At 40.3% G+C, this 20,514-nt stretch overlaps 1 protein-coding gene across 1 annotated transcript in view; it reads left to right on the top strand.

Moving 5' to 3' along the window:
* GMDS (GDP-mannose 4,6-dehydratase) overlaps positions 1-20,514 on the top strand; it is a 622,616-nt gene that overhangs the window by 297,695 nt on the left and 304,407 nt on the right. The window contains exon 7 of the mRNA XM_002816345.6: positions 19,659-19,786. Within this exon, the coding sequence (XP_002816391.1) occupies positions 19,659-19,786 (128 nt within the window). The remainder of the gene's footprint in view (positions 1-19,658; positions 19,787-20,514) is intronic.

The raw sequence follows: 20,514 nt of genomic DNA, 5'->3' as shown, positions 1-20,514 counted from the left end.
TGAGCATCAGAGACTTAATTTATTGCAAAAAATTTTAGCAGCCCATTGTGAAATCGGGATGAAGTAATCTCCTGTTGGAGTTCAGTAGAGCATTATAGGTTTTACACAATACCATTTCTCTGTCCATAAATGGCTAGATTGTTAGCCACTACTCTTGGACCCACCAGGTTCTGGGTAGCCTTTCTGGTTGGGGCACAAAGTGACATCATCTGATTTACCATTGCATTTGTAGACTATGATACTCCATAGATGACATGTACACTTGGCGATCACAAAGCTGTCTGGCCCATGTTATTCTTTGTGGAGAGATGAGGTGTAATTGCTTAAACATAAAAGACTTTTGAAGCAATACTTGGTCTAATGCAGGTGCTGATTACCACCAAACAAAATGAAATCCCTCCCATCTCCTGAGGTGAGACTTCTGGAATTGTTAAATTGAATTCAAGGGTTTGCTTTTCAGTGTTTTGCAATGTATGTGATGTTTATGTTTGAAACCAAACTGATAACTGTCTGATGACATGTAGCACAGTTCCCCGCAATATAGCCAGGCAGTATACACAGAGAATTTGGCCACTCATCATCAGCTGTGTGCATTTGGGCAAGTCACTTACTCAGATCTCAGTTTCTGCATCTGCACGTGGAGAGGTTAATAACGCCCACCTGTTGGAGCAAAGTGCAGCTCTATCATTTCAGCTCACTGTGAAGATGATGGGGAAAGCTTACAGGGAAAAGATTAATACAGTGCATAGTAGACTTTGAAGATTTATTTCATATTTCCTTTCTCTTTTCTTCCCTCTTCCTGTATTTTCAATGCTGAAAGCTTGAGAATTAGTTTTTTTACTCCTTGCCTTCCAAAGTGAAAGACCCTGTTGGAGGCAGCTCTGTTAGTGGGATTGCTGTGGCTACTGGCATAAGAGGACAGTGAGAAATGTGAATGCTGCAGTGCCAGCCAACTGAAGATGGTCCTGAACCAAAAGCCAAGAATCTTTCAGTGTTATTGACAGATAAAACAGAGTAGTTCGCCGAGAAACCCATGAATTGCAAAAAAGATAAAATGTAGGTAGTATTGAAGAATTGCTGGAATCACAGGAAAAGCCATTCAAAACGAGATTTTGGCAGGTCAACCAGTTAACATTCGAATTAGGAAAGTCAACAAAAGACGATGAATGAAACGCTTATGGATAAATATCAAGGACGTGTGAAAGATTCTTGAGAAAATTAGTGAAATTGTCAAGTTTTTTTTTTTTTTTTTTAATAGAGACACAGCTTCACTGTGTTGCACAGCGTTCAGGCTGGAGTACAGAAGTGATCATAGTTCACTGCAGCCTCGGACTTCTGGGCTCGAGAGATCCTCCTGCCATTGCCTCCTGAGCAGCTGGGTCGACAGGTGTACACTACCACACCAGGCTAATTTTTTCAAGTATTTTTTCAAGTGATACATGTATTTTTTTAATGATCCGGTAAAAATCTTACATGAAATGTATATGGTTGTATCAAAAAAATTACAAGAAGAAAACCTTACTTTGTGACTAGACTAACAAAAATTACATAGATGCAGTTGTAATTTAAATTTTATTAATTATAAGTGGAAATTTTTTTTCAAAATAACATTCTTAAGTTTTTGAAATTTAGTTTGAGTCAAAACTTTCTTTTCCACTATTTGTTATGGAATATTGTTCCACTTTTTAAGTGGTTCACGTAAGGATATAGAAGGGTTCAACTACTTGGACTCAGTCTAGGTTCTACTACGTACTAGATGAACAACTCTGGCCAGTTTCTCAATCTCTCTGAGTCTCAGTTTTCTCGTCTGTAAAATGGGGTAATCATAGTGTTCACTTAAGGTTGTTATAAGCATTAAAGGAAATCGTGGAAGTGAAGTTATTAGCACGTCATTATTATTACCATCACTGCTGCTAATGTCCTACCTAGAGAAGTAAGCTCAGTTTGTGCCACCTAGCAACTTAAAATTAATAAACAGGAGGAATAAAGGGGAAAATGCATAAAGAAATATATGACTTTGTTTTCTCTGGACAAGTTAAAAAAGTTAAGGTTTCAGAGCTTGGTAAGTGATAAGTAAAGTAGGTAAGATCTGGTAAAGTAACTTATGGGATATTAAATATTAAGTGCTAGAAGAATAATGGTCTTTGCTTCTGTTGTTTATGGGCTAATTCCCAGGTATTGTTATTAGATGTTTCTGGCGTGGACAAACTCTAATGATTCCTAGAGTAAAAAATTCCCAGATTAAGCCAGATTTTATGTTTCAGAAGGCTTGCTTCTGCCTTCTATTTCTGTTGGTAAGTTTAAGATTTCTGAAAAGCTGCCAAAGCAGGAGGTACATGAGGATAACCAGCCCATGAGGGTACGCAAGTAAGGAAGTGAACATCAGTGCTGTCACAGAGAAACCCTCCTGGCAGCAAGAAAGGTGGGTTTTCAGCACAATTGTATCAGAGGAATAAGGGAAGCCCTAGTGCCCACACAGTGTAAAGAAGGCTTGGTAGAGGTACCCAGGAAACAGCTCAACCCTGGTCCCAGTGCCTCTTACGACCCTAACAGTTAATTTGTACATAGTAAATAAACCTTGTTTTAAGGAGGATGAAGGTGTTTCTCAGAGGAACACTGATAAATTTTTTTTGAGGAAGACAAAATGTAGGTTGGTGAGAACCTTAGTACTAGCATATCCCCATTCTGGCTGGCAGACGACTGTGTGGTCCCAAGTTCATGGAGAACATTTAATTGGGAGTGCTGGACATTGAGGAATGTTTCATAAATCTGCAAGCACAGGGAAATATTTCCCTATAGGAAGCAAATATTAAGACAGGGAACTGAAAATATAAGAAAAGAAGATAATCTGCTCTTCCATTCCCAGCACTAAAATGAGCTAATATACCATATGCGAAAAATGATCTATTTACTTCTTTACAAAAAATGTGCAGAACTTGCTAGACACCATTGAGTTCTGCTATATTAATTAAGATTGATGGTTATTAAAATGAAATCGCTTTTCTGAGCCAGATTTGGAGGATGGGGATTGCAATAGTTGAGTGCTCCTTGTGAAACATGCCTAGAGAGCTTCGTGGTACTCCTGCCCAAAGGAGGGCTGCCAGCACATGCCCACTGGTGGCTATTGTGCCCATTCACTTTGAGCCTTGGTGCAGGGGCTGTACCTGACACACGCTCTTCCTTTTCTGCAGCCAAGGGCTGAGCATGCCCTGTGATCACTTCCCAGAAAGCCTTCCATACCTGCTTGATGTTTTCAGCATATCCCCCTTTCTTTGGCTGAATTCTAAGTGCATCTGATACTGGAATTTTTAAACACAAATTCTTCTTGAGAAGTGTAGAGTGCTCTTGAGCTAATATCTTAGAATTTTTAAAAGTGTCAACTTACGGGACTGTTAGTGATGTTAGTAATGATAATGATAGCATAGCAGGTGACATTTATTTAGTTCTGACCATGTGCCAGATGCTCTGTCACTCACCTCTTAATCACCATAATAAAACTATGAAGTAGTTGTAGTTATATCTGTTTTACAGGTAAGGAGACAGGAGTTTAGAGAAGTTAAATTACTTTCCCATAGTAGTGAAGGATATAGGATTTGGACTCATGCAGTTTGACCCTGGAACTGTGTGACTGTCCATTACCTTGTGCGGCTCCTATGGTGGCCTGCCCCTTCTATCACATTCCATTGCCCCAATGAGCTTTTTTCCAGTTACATCAGCTGCCTTTCTTGGCCCTCTAGTTTTTCCTCAAGACCATTCTTCCTGTTTGACTTTTTGTTGCTTCTTTCCTTTCCTTATTTTTCATTTTAGGTTTGCTAAATTCTAAATTTAATTAGTAAGACAAGGAAGTGATGAAGTAAAATATGGAAGCAAATCTTTCACCTGAAATTTTGCCACATAGGTGACATAGAAACTGGGACTAAGCTGTTAAGCTGTCTTGTAACTCAGTCTATTAACTTTAAAAAAAACTGTTTCATGGTGTTTAGTTTATAGACACTATCCTGGGAATACCATGTCAGGGATACTGCTGAATGACAGATACCTTTGGTTTTAGAATTATTTATAGTTTACATGTTTTACGTGGTTGTTAAGTCCGCTTTTCTGTGATTCTCTTCACAATATTTGTTCTTGAGTGATTTGAAGAATGTTGGGGATTTTTGTTGGTGGTGTTTGTTGTTTAAAAAACAGGGTTTCACGATGTTTCCCAAGCTGAAATCTAACTCCTAGGTTTAAGTAATCTTCCTGCCTCAGCCTCCCTAGTGGCTGGATCTACGGGTGCAGGCCATGACCCCAGGCGTGAAGAATATTGGGTTCACAGACATTGCTCTCATGCAAATCAGTTAAGGGCCTCTGTAGCCGTATGTGCCTACTCTAAAGTTCAAGTCAGCCCGACTATAACCAACCACAAGAAAAAAAAGTGTGAAACTTTATCTCCTTGCATATTATGGTCTGTTGTCAGCATGTGTTAAAAACATCTCATCTAGTACTGACCAAATGCTTTTGTAGCTCATTACCTAATTTCCAGAAAGTGTACCTTGGGCTGCACTCCTGTTGCCACACAGGCTCAGTCTCTGCTGCTGCTCTGGTGAGCTTGAGAGGCACGCTACTGCCTCCTGCGTGCCCATTCATCTCATTAGGCTTGTGGCTGAGAACCCCACAGTTATAAAGAACCTCAAAAAGTTATAGATATGATTCAAGCAGAGAGGCTAAGTCACTAGTAAGAAAGCCGTAATTTCTCTTCCTTGCACTTTTCCTTCCTTAAAATTACTTTATATTGTATATCAACAACTAAGGCGGTGTTTTCTGACTGGCACACAATTCTTAGAAGTCATCCTTTATTTCTAATTATGCTTGTTCTTGGAGTCTGACCCTTCTTGAAAAACTGCTTGAAGTCCAAATCAATAATTAGCAATAGTTATTACAGAGGAGGCAATGTTACTTATTTTCCTTGGGTGAATAAATATCTTTTGTATGTATTTGTTTTCAGGGTATTTCCTATATTTACTTTTCTGTGACAAGAGAATAACAGAAACTGTCACGAGAGCCAAGTAAGATTCTTGTGGAAGGAGACATGATTGCATCATTTTATGGACATTTATCTTGTCCCAGTTTTCTATAAGATCAAGAATTTGAATCAACGTCTTTTGAAGATTTCGTTACTTTGCAGTCTTTATGCTGGGTGGGTATAAGCCAATACTATTTTTGTTAAGTTACTTTGAACGTGAAATTTTTTTTTTTTTGAGACTGAGTCTCGCTCTGTTGCTCAGGCTGGAGTGCAGTGGCACGATCTCAGCTCACTGCAAGCTCCGCCTCCCGGGTTCACACCATTCTCCTGCCTCAGCCTCAGCTGGGACTACAGGCACCCGCCACCACGCCTGGCTAATTTTTTGTATTTTTTGTATTTTTTTTTTTTTTAGACAGAGTCTTGCTCTGTCACCCAGGCTGGAGTGCAGTGGCGCACTCTTGGCTCACTGTAAGCTCCGCCTCCCAGGTTCACGCCATTCTCCTGCCTCAGCCTCCTGAGCAGCTGGGACTAAAGGCGCCTGCCACCACGACTGGCTGATTTTTGTATTTTTAGTAGAGGCGGGGTTTCACCATGTTAGCCAGGATGGTCTCGATCTCCTGACCTCATGATCCGCCCACCTCGGCCTCCCAAAGTACTGAGATTACAGGCATGAGCCCCCGTGCCCAGGCTGAATGTGGAATTTATAGGAAGTGGTTCTGCTTTACTTCTTAAATGTCACTACACTTCTGAGTCGAGATGGGAGCTAAAGAGAAATTGTAGTCCAAGAGGTTTCAGTATGAGTGTCCTCAAACAGAAGTTTGAACATTGTCCTTCTGTGAAATAGCTCTATCAATTCTGAAGTAAAGCCCAGATATGATGTGGAACGATGTGGGATAAGTCATTTTTAATGCGAATAAGTCATTTCTACAAAAAGGAGTTGATTTCAGAAGATGATATACATATCTCTATATTGTTCCAAGTGTTTTTCATTCTTTCATAGACTGAATATATTGAATTTGATACTCTCTCTGTCACAACAGAAAGTTTTTATCCTTCTCACATCCCTCCTCTATTTGCCCCAGCTCTGATTATAGAGGTAAAAGTGTATACAGAGGTCCCTACAAACATGAAGGCAGAGAAGAAACCCTAATATGTGTCAGAGGAGAGACAAGTTGCCTAGTGTGACCAGATAATTTCTTTGTTCTGAACTGTAATCTGTGGTATTACCTTTATTCTTATTAGTATGCAAGTTCTTGAAAAACAAACATATCAGTGGAAACATTTAATCATTCCTGAGACTCTGGAATTATGGCAGAAGCAATAAGAGAATCAGGTTCATTATGTCCTAAATTTGTAAATGTAAAGATACCTTCCTGTTTAAACTGTGGAATAGCCCTGCTCCCCTCCCTCTCCCTGCAGAAAATGTTGATTGAACACCTCTCATGTGTTATGTACTGTGTTAGACACTGGTGAGACGCTACAGAGATAGAGTAGAATGCTTGTCTTTAAGAAGCTCACAGTTGAGGTGAGTAAACTGAAGATTGCAGTGGGGTGTAATGAGAGCAGGTAGCTTGTGCAAGGGTGATGGAGGAGCAGAGAAGAGGGACAGACCCCACCAGAGGAGGAGTCAGGAAACTCTTCCACTGAGATGACGCTTGGAGTGCCAGGCAGTTGGGTAGCAGCTGTGGATACAGATGTTTCTCACAAAGAGAAGGGGCCGTCCGGAGAAGGAGAAGACACCTGTGCATGCTGGGGGGTCTGCACACAGTAGGATGTCACTGGAGAGAGCTGTGAGGGGGACAGGGCAGGAGGAGATGCTGGGGACGGGGCCAGTGACAGGGCACACAGGAGCTTCCCGCCCATTGGCAGTTTATAGCCATTGAAGAAAGAGGCTTGTGGTTGCATTTGCATTTGGAAGTCATGAGTTTTCGGGACAGGTGCAGAGCGGGAAGAGAGTCAGGGCAAAGAGAGTACCTGGTAGCAGTGACAGCAATCCAGTGAAGAAAATAATAAGGGCCTGGGCCAGATGGAATTATTCGCTGAGTTTGTGCTTGTGCGTCTATCAGGACTCTGGCTTTAGAAATGGCAAAAAGCAAGCCTCATGCTAAGCTTAAGTGAAATAATTGAAGATAGAGCTGTATGGGTGTTACCCAAGTATGGGAATAGCAGGAATGTCCGATTTCAGGGACAGCTGGAACCGGAAACTCAGATATCTTCAAGATTCTCCCTCTTTATCTTCTGTCTCCATTTTTCTTTCTGTCTTGGCCTCATCTTTTCAGTCCAGTTTTTTCTATGAAACTAGAACTAGGATCACTGCCCCTTTCAGTCTCGCCACCTTGGAGGAAAACTGTTTTCTCTCTCAACTCCATCTGGAATGGCCTGGGGTAGGGCCTTGGTCAGGTTTCCACTCCCTCAACCAGTCCCAGTAGCTAGTGAGTGGTTCTTTAGGCCAGCTTGGGCCAGGATCTTACTCTTGAATAAATCAGTGCAGTCAGGATGGCAGGGTTAGGTTACTCCCATTAGAACCATGTGAAGTAGGAAAGAGCACCAAAGCATGCTTTGGGGAATCTGCATTGAGCAGCCACCTCATTTGTGGCCTACTAGAGGCTGGGTTGGGGAGTTATTTAGGACTGCTGAAGAAACAGACTCAGAAGGACTTGATGAGCAGTTGACTAATGGAAGAGTGAGAAAGGGATCAAAGAGGACTCCCAGGCTACTGGGTGCAGGGTGAGACCATTCACCATGCAGGGCCATCCAGAAAGTCGTGTTAGCTTGGGGTAAAAGGAGAAGCGAACTAGAGCTAATGGTAATGTCTCCTGAGGTGAACAGGAGGAAGATCCGACCAGGAAGTTGCAGGTCATCATGACCAGGCAGCACGAGCTTAGCTCTCACTGGAGAGCACAGTCAGCATAGGTGTGCGAAGGTTCTCCCTCCAACTCAGGCCACCGTGTAGGAGCAGAGACAGTGGAGAGGTGAGGGAGGTGGGGTTGAGTCGTGTGGTCAGGATGGGGTGTGTGTTTAAGATTTGAGCAGGAAGAAAAGTCCTCAGAACATCTGAACTCTGCCTTCCTGCGTTGGTGTTCTCCCCACCTGCTCTCGTGTGCCCTGGAGGAGCTGTTCTGTCTGGAGCTCCTATCTGCTACCACGTCCTTGAAGACGTGGCATCAGCAATTCTCACCTCTCTCCTGGATCAGTTTCTCCGTCATCACTAGGATCTCTCCCTCAGCAAAGAGGCTGCTTTCATGCCCGTCTTGAAATGCAGTCCTCCCAGTCTCACCCCCTTCTCTCCTTGACAGCAGAAGTTTTCAGAAGTTGTTTATGCTCCTTGTCTCCGAAATCTCACCTCCATTCTTTCTTGAGCCCTCTCTTTCCTTGGACTTTTGTCCACCTCTTTTGGAAGCTCTCCCATCACGGTCACTTCTCTGTCCTTGTCCTTCTGACCTGCAGTCATGGTGATCACTCCCTCCTGGATACAGGCTTTCCAGACTGTTAGGATACTCCCGTGCCCTTGCTTTCCCTCACTGCTTCCTCCTCATCTGGCCTGTAAACATTATAGCATCAGTGTATTTGGTTCTCTGACCATTTATGTTTTGTTGCTAACATTCCTTTCTTGGTGGTCTCAGCTGGCCTCAGGACTTGAAATATCATCCATACATAAATAGTTCCCAAATGTGTGCCCTCAGACTGGACCCTTCTTGGAAGGCCAGGCTCATAGATTCACTGCAGTGTTAAATGAAGACTCACCCTTTTCTCATCCTGATTGAAATATTTCATGTTTATTAGTTCCCCGATAGTTTTGTTAGAGTATCGAATGAATAGAGATACTTAAAAGCTATACATTTGTTTTGATTTTGGGGATTTTGTCTTTGCGGGGTTGTTTTATTTGACTAAGGCCATGTTTCTCAAGGAGGGCAGTTTTGTCCCCCCAGGGGGAAGTTGGCAACACCTGTGAACATAATTGAGGGGGTGCTCCTGGCATCTACTGGGTAAAGGCCAGTGACGCTCCTAAACACTGCAAAGCACAGCACAACCCGCAATAAAAAGGACTTATTCAGCCTTACTTGTCAATAGTACCAAACTAGAGAAAACCTGAAACGAAGACTTACAAATTTGAATTATCTCACTGTCAGTGGAAAATGCATTGAACATTTGATACAAATAGCAAAGTAGTTTGAACATTTCTCTTTAAACACATATTTTAAATAGTTGCCAAAAGGTGGTAGCTGTCTCAGACAAATGCACATTGTGAATTGTCCTCTTTTAAGCCTGAGATTCCTTTAAACGTGCCTATTGGATTTTGAGTACCTGCAGTTAAATAGTGTTGCTCTTGGCAGGACTTAGTGAGCAAATGAGGTATGATCTCTCTCATCTCAGTCGTCTGCTCAGTCAGCCGTGACCTTCTCAGTGTCTCTTCTTTCTACACCCTGTCTCCACTGAGCCATGGCCCAGGCAGTTCACAGTGGGGTGGCCAGAGGTTACCACAGGGGAAAAATGCAGGGCCCCAAGGCGGAGGTTCATGTGGGGTTCAGAATAAATTGGAATGATTTCTGTTTTCCAATGAATATTGTCCAAACTGTCATTGTACTTTATCTAACTCCAAAAAAATCTTTAAATCAAAAGCTTTTGGATGAAGTGCTGAGCAATGGAATAGAATTTTTATTAGACAAATTTTCGTTACTTCAAGTACCATTTGGATGTGGATGGATAATTTTTAGATACGTATGTATGCGTGCATGCACGCCCATACACAATCATGTGTATCTGTGTACACACAAACAATAAAAATTGCCACAGGGCCATAGGAAGTACACATTTGAAAAAGAAGTAATTTTGTGTAGTGTGATAAGTAGAACTGTCCCTAGTAGGACTTAGTGAACTTCCTGTAGGGTTTCTTCCTTACGTCTACATGCGGCATCATCAGAGGGTGTCAAAAAGAAGTAATTTTGTGTAGTGTGATAAGTAGAACTGTCCCTAGTAGGACTTAGCGAACCTCCCATAGGGTCTCTTCCTTATGTCTACGGCATCATCAGAGGGCGTCCAGGGTTGCATTTTGTTTTTAAAAATAAATCTCTATTGAAGTAATACATTGTGGAAAAGATTGTGACATAATATCCAATCAAATTCTTTAATAAATTGGCTACTATTCATGTCTTAAAGGCAATTCCATTGTTTTCAGTTTAATGCTGGCAATTTAAAGTGTGTTTTCCAAATTTTGTCAGTTTTTTTCCTTTAACGTTTGTCGTAGAAGATAGAGATGTTATGTTGGTATGCTTTATAATATAATAGAAACTTTAACATGGACTGTGTGTGTGTGTGTGCGCGTGTGTATATATGTATGTATATATGTATATATGTATATATGTATATATATGTGTGTGTATATATATATGTGTGTGTGTGTGTGTATATATATGTGTGTGTATATATACATCCTTGGGTCTTTAGGGAACACCCAGCCACTTTGATCAGTAGATAGCAGTCAAGGGGAAGAGCAGAACCTTGTTAACCTGTGCATTCTGGAAGGGGATGAGCATCCCAGGTGTTAGTATCTCCTGGCCCCCAAGAGAAACAAACAGTGACTGTCTCAGGAGGAAGCCGTCATTTGCATTGATGTCCTCTGGTCTCCAGCAAATTAAGGTTACTAAACATGAACTCTCACTAAATGCACAAGGAAACAAACCACCATCAGTCAAAGTCAGCATAAATAACAAATAATAAATAAGTCCCTCAAGAACTTCAGATATTGGAATTATCTAATTCAGAATATAAAATTACAAAAACATGTGTAAATAAAGGTGTCAAATCAGAAAAAATAAGCAAGAACAGAATGTAAAAATGCCCAGGCAGGTTTGAAAAAGAACCAAAGAGAACTTTGGATGTGCCAAAAAAACAGAGAGAGAAGAAGAGAAGAGGAGAGGAGAGAGAAGGAGAAGGGAGGGGAGGGGAGGAAGGAAGGGAGGAAGGAAGGGAAGAAGGAAGGGAAGAAGGAAGGGTTAAATGGCCGACTTAGATTAGATTGCTGAAGAACAATTAGATGGCTGTATGGAAATTAACCCAGACTATTACAGATAAGAGCAAAGAGATGAAAATTACCAAAAAAAGAAATTAAGAGAGTAGAAAGTAAAAGGAGTAGTCTAATATCCTTTCCCAGAAGAAAATAGAGTGAAAAGAGGCAATATCTAAAGAGATAGTTGCTGAGAAATTTCTAGACTTGATAAAAGAGTCACAGATGCAGGGAGCACCACGGACCCCAAGCAGAAAGCCATGTGTAGACACACTGGAGTGAACACCGAGGATACCAAAGAAAACAGGAATATCTTTACATTAACAAGAGAAAAAAAGACATTACATGACCTACAAAGGAATGACAATTAGACCAGAAATACACTTCTCCCTAGCAGAAACTGCAAACCAGAAGACAGTGGGAAAATACTGTCAGCGTGGAAGAGGAGATAATTTTCAACCTTTTACTGTGCACTTAGCAAAACTTCTTTCAAATACGAGCTAGTTAATTTTTCCACATGAAGGGAACTTCTAAAGATGCATTTTAAGAAGGGAATTTATGCCACAAGAAAGATGCAAGAAAGAATGATGACAAAGGAAATTGGTAAACACAGGAATACAAACAGAATTTTCAGTCTGAAATTATAAGAAGGTGTATATTCCCCTGACGAAGGAGACCCAGGGAGCTATTTAAATTAACTGAGGAAAACTTGCAGAGCTGAAGCAGAGGGGAAACTTACTTTATCACCTCTAAATTAATCTTCTACAAATGGAGACCCTATTTGGCTATTATGCTCACGAAAGGAATATAGTTACCCTTAAAATGATGTTTAAGTGAGGAAACAATGCCCCACTCATGTTTTATCATGTATTTCAAGTATCCCCTTTTTTTTTCTTTTAAATTAGTAGAGAACGGGTCTTGCTATGTTGCCCAGGCTGATCTCAAACTCCTCGGCTCAAGTGATCCTCCCACCTCCCAGTGTGCTGGGATTATAGGCATGAGCCACCGCACCTAGCCTATTATCTCAAATATTCTAAACCTTGGTTCTTGTAGTGGGTTGGGTGGTAGCCCCCAGAAAGATATGTCCACATCCTAATATCTGAACCTATTTGGAAATGAGGTCTTTGCAGTTATAATTAGTTAAGGATCTTGAGATGAAGAGATCATCCTGGATTACCAAGGTGGGCCCTAAATCTAATGACAAGTGTCCACATAATAAAAAGAAGAGCCAGAGACACAGACACACATTGGAGAAAGCACTATTCATATGGTGTGAATGTGGGGGCAGAGATTGGACCACAAACCAAGGAATGCCATCACATACTGAGACAGCATCAGGGTTCTCCTCTAGATATTCTTGAAGGAGCATGGCCCTGTGGGATATTAGCCTTCGAGCCTCTAGAACTGTGAGACAGGAAATTTTGGTTGTTTGAAGCCACCCAGTGTGTGGGAGTTTGTTATGGCAGCCCTAGGAAACTGATACAGTCCTTAACAGTTAATTTATACTTGTTTTTCAAAAACAACAAATTAAAATTTAAAAGAAAGTTCAGTGTCTGCTATTAATAGAACAGAATGTTGAAGCTTTTTTCTAGGCGTGCTTTCTTTTGTTTCTCTTCAGGGATGGCATCTACCTACAGTCATGCGTCACGGAACCACAGGGATTCGTTCTGAGAAATGCATCATTAGGCAGTGTCATTGTGTCATTGTGTGAAGGTTGTAGACGTACAGTGCACTTCCACAAGCCTGGATGGTATATCCTCCTGCACACCTATCGCTGCTAGGCTACAAACCGGGACAGCAGATTACTGAACACTCTAGGCAGTTGCAACACAATGCGTATTAGTGTATCTAAACATAGAAAAGGTAAAGTAAAAATACCATATAAAGGACAAAAGATATGCCTGTATTGGGCAGCTCTATTGTAATTTTTTTTTTTTTTTTTTTGGGGGGATAGAGTCTCACTCTGTCATTCAGGCTGGAGTGCGGTGGCGTGATTTCAGCTCATTGCAACCTCCACCTCCCAGGTTCAAGCGATTTTCCTGCCTCAGCCTCCCGAGTAGCTGGGATTATATGCTCGCACCACCACACCTGGCTAATTTTTGTATTTTTGGTAGAGATGAGGTTTTACCACTTTGGCCAGGCTGGTCTCAAACTCCTGACCTCAGTTGATCTGCCCGCCTCAGCCTCCCAAAGTGTTGGGATTACAGGCGTGAACCACTGTGCCTGGCCTCTATTGTAATCTTACGGGACCACTGTCATATAAGTGGTCCATGCTTGACCTAAACGTTGTGTGGCATGTGGCGCTACATGGGACGTAGATGTGGCTCATTTGACCTAGTGTTGAAAAGGGGGCAGATGGTGTCTTCAGGTGTTTGTGGTACATTCTGAATGCCTCCTGGTCTCAGCTGATGACTTGCTGGTCTGAGCTATTCCCTTGCCTCGTGGCCACAGAGGAGGTGGGGTTAGTCCCACTTCTGGCTGTGCCTGGTGTCTGCTGCTGTTAAAATTCACAGGCTTCGCTTTCCCTAGGTTCATGGAAGGAGTGAGCTTTACTCCTAAGTAGTCTTAGCCTTCAAGCCTCAATGCACCATATCAGGGACTGCCTTAGGGTCCATGCAGGCCTGCTGGCCCTCTTGCCACTGCTCACATTGAGCCTTGCTTCACTGCTTCCTGTAGCATGATATTTTATTCTTAGTGTGGATTATGATGTCATTTTATTGGTAAGAGAACTGAGAACTTAAAACACTTGCTTAAAGTAATAGCACTGACAAAAGTAGCAAGCAGAATTATGCATAACTAACGTAGTGTGTTAGACTTGGTTCTAGTAATCTACCCTGAACATTGTGTCCTTTGTCACAGATAGATATTAAAGCTGAACCTGTTTCCAGGGCATGAGGTGGCCTTCCATTTTCACTCCCAGTGCAGACTCCTCAGTGCCCACCCATGATCTGTGCTCTGGAGATCCCCCTTCACCTGGGATTTTCTTTTATTTCTTTGAGGCTCAGCTTTGTATTTAAAAAAATAGGAATAGTAATATTTTACCCAGCATATACTGGTTTTTTAATATGGCAGTTTTTGTTATCTACTGTATTGCTTGAACAGAAGTTCTATTCTCATTCTATCAATGCTAGCAAAACTCATTATCTCAATCTAAGGAGTGTTTAGGCTAAAAACCTTCTTAGTTGCTCTCGGTCTTACGGATATACTTTTACTTGCATACTCTCTTTCCTAGGTTAATGAGTTAATATTGAAAGCCAAAATCATTCAAGAAATGTTTATTATTGCTTCCTGTGTAGGCCCACATGCCTGGCTGTTTATTTTGATTTTTTTCTCTATCTCAGACTTTCAAAATCAGAGAATTAAGAGATGTAGTCATCTATTAATAAAATAACTAAGAAATCTTAACTTTCCATTGAGACTTAATTGTGGATACCATTAACATTGTAATGTAATCATTATAATAATGGTAACAGTTACTGAGTACTTACCGATAACCATAAAACCTAGATTTTCTCCTTTAAACATCAAAGCTTTTAGGTACTGTTACTATCCTTATTTTACAAACAAGGACATAGTGATTTTCTTACATTTCTGTAAGAAATGCCATTCAATCTACATTAGTGTACCCAGTGATTTGGCATGGCAAATGTTAATATGCAAGTAGTACACAGAGGAGACTATGACTTCAGAGTGGTTAAATGGTTTGTGTAAGGTACCACAGCTGGTTACTAACAGAGCTGGCTTTCCCTCCATTCATTGAGCTAACTTTTCTTAGTTCTCTTTCTAACTAGAATCTTATAGTTTAAGGCTTTATAAATCAAGTATGTATTTAAGTTAATTATAGGGGTTCCATTATCCACATGTGCTGTAATTCACAAACACTTAGGTCATCTCATTGCAGGAGAGATTCCTCCTGCATTGCGCTGTGGCTTAGCAAAACAGCACAAGGCTAGAAAGCCAGTGAGACAGGCCTGGGTCAGGCTCGGCTACTTGTCCTGACTCAGGACAGGTGTGCAGCCTCTGTGCGTTTCTTTTTCTTCACCTCTCACTTGGGATAGTCTCAGCCCTCATGTTCTATGCTTTTATATAGTTTTTTCCTTAAAAGAGCATTCTTCTGTAACATGGAGTAATAATGAGGAGAGCAAATTTAAAAAACAAAAATCATTTTAAGCCTTTCTTGAGAATTAAGTAGTGAAACATATTGTTACAAAAATGTTTAAAATTAATCCAAAACTATTTCTTGAAATCAAGAAAACAATTCTATTTATAATAAAAAAGAATAAAGTGTTTAGGAACAAATTTAGCAGAAGTGTAAAAATTATTCTCTGAAAACTATTAACATTGTTGAAAGAAATTTTAAAAGACCAAAATAAAGGGGAAAGACATCCTATATTCATGGATTGGAAGGCACAATAATGTTAGCATGGGCATAGCCCCCATTTTGATCTACAGATTCAACGTGATCCCTTTCAGAATCTCTGTTGGTGTTTTTGCAGAAATCAACAAGCTGATCCTAAAGTTCATATGGAAATTCAAGGGACAGAGAATAGCTAAAATAACGTTAAAAAAGAACAAAGTTGGAGAACTCATACTTCCTAATTTTTAAACTTGCCACAGAGCTACAGTAACCAGGACTGTGTGGTACTGTCATAAGGATAGACATAGAGTACATCAGTGAAATCGAAATGAAAGTCAGAAATTATCTCCTACAGTTTTGATTAATTGATTTTTGAGGAAAATGCTATTGAATGGGAAAAATAACCTTTCCAACAAATAATACTGAGACAGCTGGATGTCAACATGCAAATGAATGAAGTTAGACCCTTTCATCACACCATATATAAAAATGTACTAAAAATTGATCAAAAATTCAAATGTAAGAAGAAAAACTATAAAACTCATAAAAATGTATGGGAATAAATCTTCATGACCTTGGATTAACGAAGCCTTCTCAAATACGACACCAAAAGCACCTGCCACACAAGCGAATATAGACAAATTGGACTTCATCAAAATTAAAAGATAAAAAAGCTTTTATGCTTCAGAGAGCACAATCAAGAAAGTGAAAAGTCAGCCTACAAAATGAGAGAAAGTCTTTGCAAATTATATACCTGATAAGGAACTTGGATCCAGAATGTATAAAGAATTCTTACAACTCTATAATAAAAAGATAAGTAATCTGATTTAAAAATGGACAAAGGATCTGAATAGACATGTCTCCAAAAATGATATACAAGTGGCCAGTAGGCACATGAAAAGGTAGTTGCTTCGTATCATTAGTTATCGAGAAGTACACATCGAAACCACAATAAGATACCACTCAGCGCCCACTAGCATGACTACAGTCTAACAGACCATAACAAGTACTGGGGAGAATGGGAAGAAATCAGAGCCCTGTTTCCCTGCTGGTGGGAATGTAAAGTGGTGCAGCCACATTGGAAAAGTCTACAGTTCCTCAATTGGTAAAACAGAGTTCTCATATGACCCAGTAGTTCCACCCCTAGGTATATACCTAAAAGAAATTAAAGCATACATTCACAAAAAGGCATGAACGTTTATGGTAGCATTATTCACAAAAGGCAAAGGATGGAGGCACCACAGATAGTCATCTCATGGACGGTTAAATAAAATTTGGTATATACATATAATAGAATATTATTTGGCCATAAAAAAGGAACGATGTACTGATTCAAGCTACAATATGGATGAACCTTGAAAATGTTATGCTAACTGAAAGAAATCAGAAACAAAGACCAGACATTAATATAATTCCATTTATATGAAGTGTCCAGAATAGGCAAATCTAGAGATAAAAGGTAGATTATCTGTTTGCCAGGGCTAGGGTACTAGGAGAAAACTGGTGAGTGACTGCTAAATGATACAGGGTTTCTTTTTGGGATGATGAAAGTGTTCTAAAATTGATTGTGGTGATGGTTGTACATTTCTATGAATATAAGAAAAGCCATTGAAGCATATGCTTTAAATGAATGAGTTGTATGCTATGTGAATTATATCTCAAAATAGCTGTTCTAAATAATAGTTAAAATTACATTTTGACCGGGTGCGGTGGCTCATGCCTGTAATCCCAGCACTTTCGGAGGCCGAGGCAGGTGGATCACGAGGTCAGGAGATCGAGACCATCCTGGCTAACATGGTGAAACCCCGTCTCTACTAAAAAATACAATAAATTAGCTGGGCGTGGTGACGGGCACCTGTAGTCCCAGCTACTCGGGAGGCTGAGGCAGGAGAATGGCATGAACCCGGGAGGCGGAGCTTGCAGTGAGCCGAGATCGCGCCACTGCACTCCAGCCTGGGCGACAGAGTGAGACTCCATCTCAAAAAAAAAAAAAAGAACCAGAAATTATAGTTAATTTTGGCTAGTTATCCAAGATAACTTTAGGAACCAGATAAGAAAAGATCCACCTTTCTAGCATGACATTAAAGTTCTGGTAATATAAGAACTTGGTAGTTACATAGCTCTTGATTTGAATGCTGTTTTAGAATAGTTAATTTATATAGCTTCCCTGAATCTCAGCTTCTTCATGTACGAAATGGGGGTAATATTAGCACATGGGTTGCTCGGAAAATTAAATGAGTTACCCCATCTAAAGAGCTTAACACAGTGCTATCAGTGATAGCCCTCATTGGAGGTGCCATAACCATCATAAGGTTGTGGTAAGAGTGGAAGAGAAAGGCCCTTCCTCATCTTTGCAAATGCTGTTCCTCCTGCCTGGAGTACCACCCTGTCTCACAGCTTGATGAGTGCCTTCATGACCTCACTGGTAGACTCCATTCAAGCTCCATTTCTGGTAGGCATTTCTCACGTGCTGCGCCTGGCTGCCATGCTACAACCCCAAAGGCTTTCCCCCCTTGCAGACCTGGCATTTTACTAGGTTCGGCACTGGTTTGTTGGCCCACCTGACCGTCTCTGTGATACCTGAGAGCAGGGGCTGCTGCTTCTCTCCCAGATCCCCAGTGCCTAGCTCCATGCTTAGTGATAGATGCGTACATAGTGAACACTGGGTGAAAGAATCAATAAATTGTATGAATGGGGTCAAATGCTTCCACTGGACTCCCAAACATTAGTTTACTGGTAAACAGGTTAATCCGAAATGTTTTGTGTTGGAAGCTTCATTTAATAATTTGCCATCATTGGTTTCTTAGTATACTTTGAGAAAATAATATAGTCCCACATTGAAATAATGATAAACATCAAAAAACCTAAATTTAATTCTTACAAGTCAGTAGAAAAATTTTTTAAATTACTAATTAGCCACTAATTACTTACTGGCTAATAAGTAGTTTTTCATTTCGAAAGGCACTTTTTTTTTAAGGGCCTCTATGTGCTATATAAACCTCTGTGGAAAGCTGAAACTTTGTATTTCGTAACATACATTCTGAATTGACAAGGGGAATTGAAAATTTGGATTTCCATGGTAGTCCCATTGTATTTCTTAATGATAATGGTGTACGTATAAATGTATGTATCAAGTTTGTGGAGTAAGTGAATCTGGTGTATGTTTGAACTTGCGCTAAGCCACGTTCTTGCCAAAATTTGGAAAACCTATTTAGAAATATTCCCCTTATCCCTGTGCCAGTTCTCTAGAAGCCGAACACTTTGCTCATAATATTTGCCCCCCTGCCTCATCTGCAAAAGAACGTAAAGTCATTGGTATGTGATAAATTATGATATTCACATATCTAAACTGTATGAATCCATTATTAACTAGCTAATATGTGTATTACTACCTTGAGAATTTGGTATTAAATGGTGTTTTCTCATAACCTTACCTAGATACAAGGTAAAACTGTCTCAGAAGAGCCTTTTAACTTTGTGATCTTTGAAAAGCAGATAGAGTTTTCATTAAAGACCAGAGAACATTAAAACAATTTCAGTACTTTCATCAATATATGGCCCCTTTCATCCAGTCATTTCAAAATATTACACAAAATTTAGGAGCCCTTTCTGTAAATAACACTGAAATGAATTTGGAAAGTGGCATTGCCTTAAGTATAGTACAGAGAAACTTTTGCCCAGGGGCCATATCACATCATTCGGATGGCTGTGCAGTTTCTAAATAAGAGCCATCACCACTTATTTTGTTAAGAGAAAGGCAGCCCAAATAAATTCCTCTCTTGTTTCCTTTAACCAGTTACTCTGTGAACTAAGCTATGTTTCTTTCTCTCCCCATGAGTCCCAAAGTAGCTTTATTAATAGGAATATATGATGTTTGTGTTCTTAAAAAAATCAGGGTGGTCTTAGATGTCTGTCGTCCATTCTGGCATTTCCCTTTATACAACCCTTTTGAATTTTCTGTTTAAAAACTGGCATTCCAACAGCTTTTCTTTGGCCTAATGCCTGGGTTGCATATTGAAGCAGCAAATTAGGAATGTTAAGATGTCCCCCAAAGAAAAACTTTGTTCTGAAAGTAGAGCTTATGTGACACATGGAATTAGGGCTTCTTAACTTGTCTAAATGACAGTTAATAATCTTTTCTCTTTTTCTTTTCTTTTATTATTTTAACAGGGTGGCTGGGAGTGTAGAATGAAAGAAATGCCCAGAGGCCGAAATCAGGTTTGGTTCACCAAACTGTTGAATGTGTCAAATGCACTTGACTGATACTACATCTTTTGCCTTTTGCCTCTTTTTAGGAGCTAATTTCGTTACTCGAAAAATTAGCCGGTCAGTAGCTAAGATTTACCTTGGACAACTGGAATGTTTCAGTTTGGGAAACCTGGATGCCAAACGAGACTGGGGCCATGCCAAGGACTATGTGGAGGTAGGAACTGACACGTTTTCTTGAAAACACCCGTGTCCATTGATACTCTACATGCTAAGCGTACAGTGAAAAAGTGTGACCTGGAGGTGGGGGCATACACACCTTTGCCGAGGCAGATATGTTTACACTCATGCTGCTTTCACTTCAGGGATCGGTGGTTCAGACATACAAGTGGCTTACACTGAATGGTACTTGAATGAGGAAAACTTTCACCAATACTCTTCCAATTATTTGTGCTGGATGATGGATGGATAGATAGGTGGAAAAAGTGTTTGAATGGTGCTCCTCTTTATTTTGGGGGTATGAAAGTACTAGTTCTCAGATCTTCTAGAAATACTGCCTCATTTCAATGTGTATAATCCAAGATTCTCAGACTTACATTATTCTACTAAGTCCCGCCAAGAGTAATATTCTTGTGGAACTCTTTGCTTTCTGCTGCTGAAGAGTCTGGTTATTACATCACACACTTCTTACCATGTTATATTGCATGTCGTCGAGCTTTGCCTATTAAAGAGAGATAGAGAAAGATGTTAATAATGATTCTATTGTAAAATAATGGATATTGTTAAAGGGAAATTCAGATTTTCATTCTTGGCATTCCTAGACATGCTGTTTTGGGTTTGCATATATTCCATGTGCAAGTAGTATGATTTTTCTTTTATAAACAAATGCTTACCTTTCACTTTGCCCTGACCTCCCTGCTTTTAAGTATCCATGTTGGTTCTGTG

The sequence above is a fragment of the Pongo abelii genome, chromosome 5, assembly GCF_028885655.2.
Source record: "Pongo abelii isolate AG06213 chromosome 5, NHGRI_mPonAbe1-v2.0_pri, whole genome shotgun sequence".
NCBI lineage: Eukaryota > Metazoa > Chordata > Mammalia > Primates > Hominidae > Pongo > Pongo abelii.
This window is presented reverse-complemented; position numbering and strand designations above follow the sequence as displayed.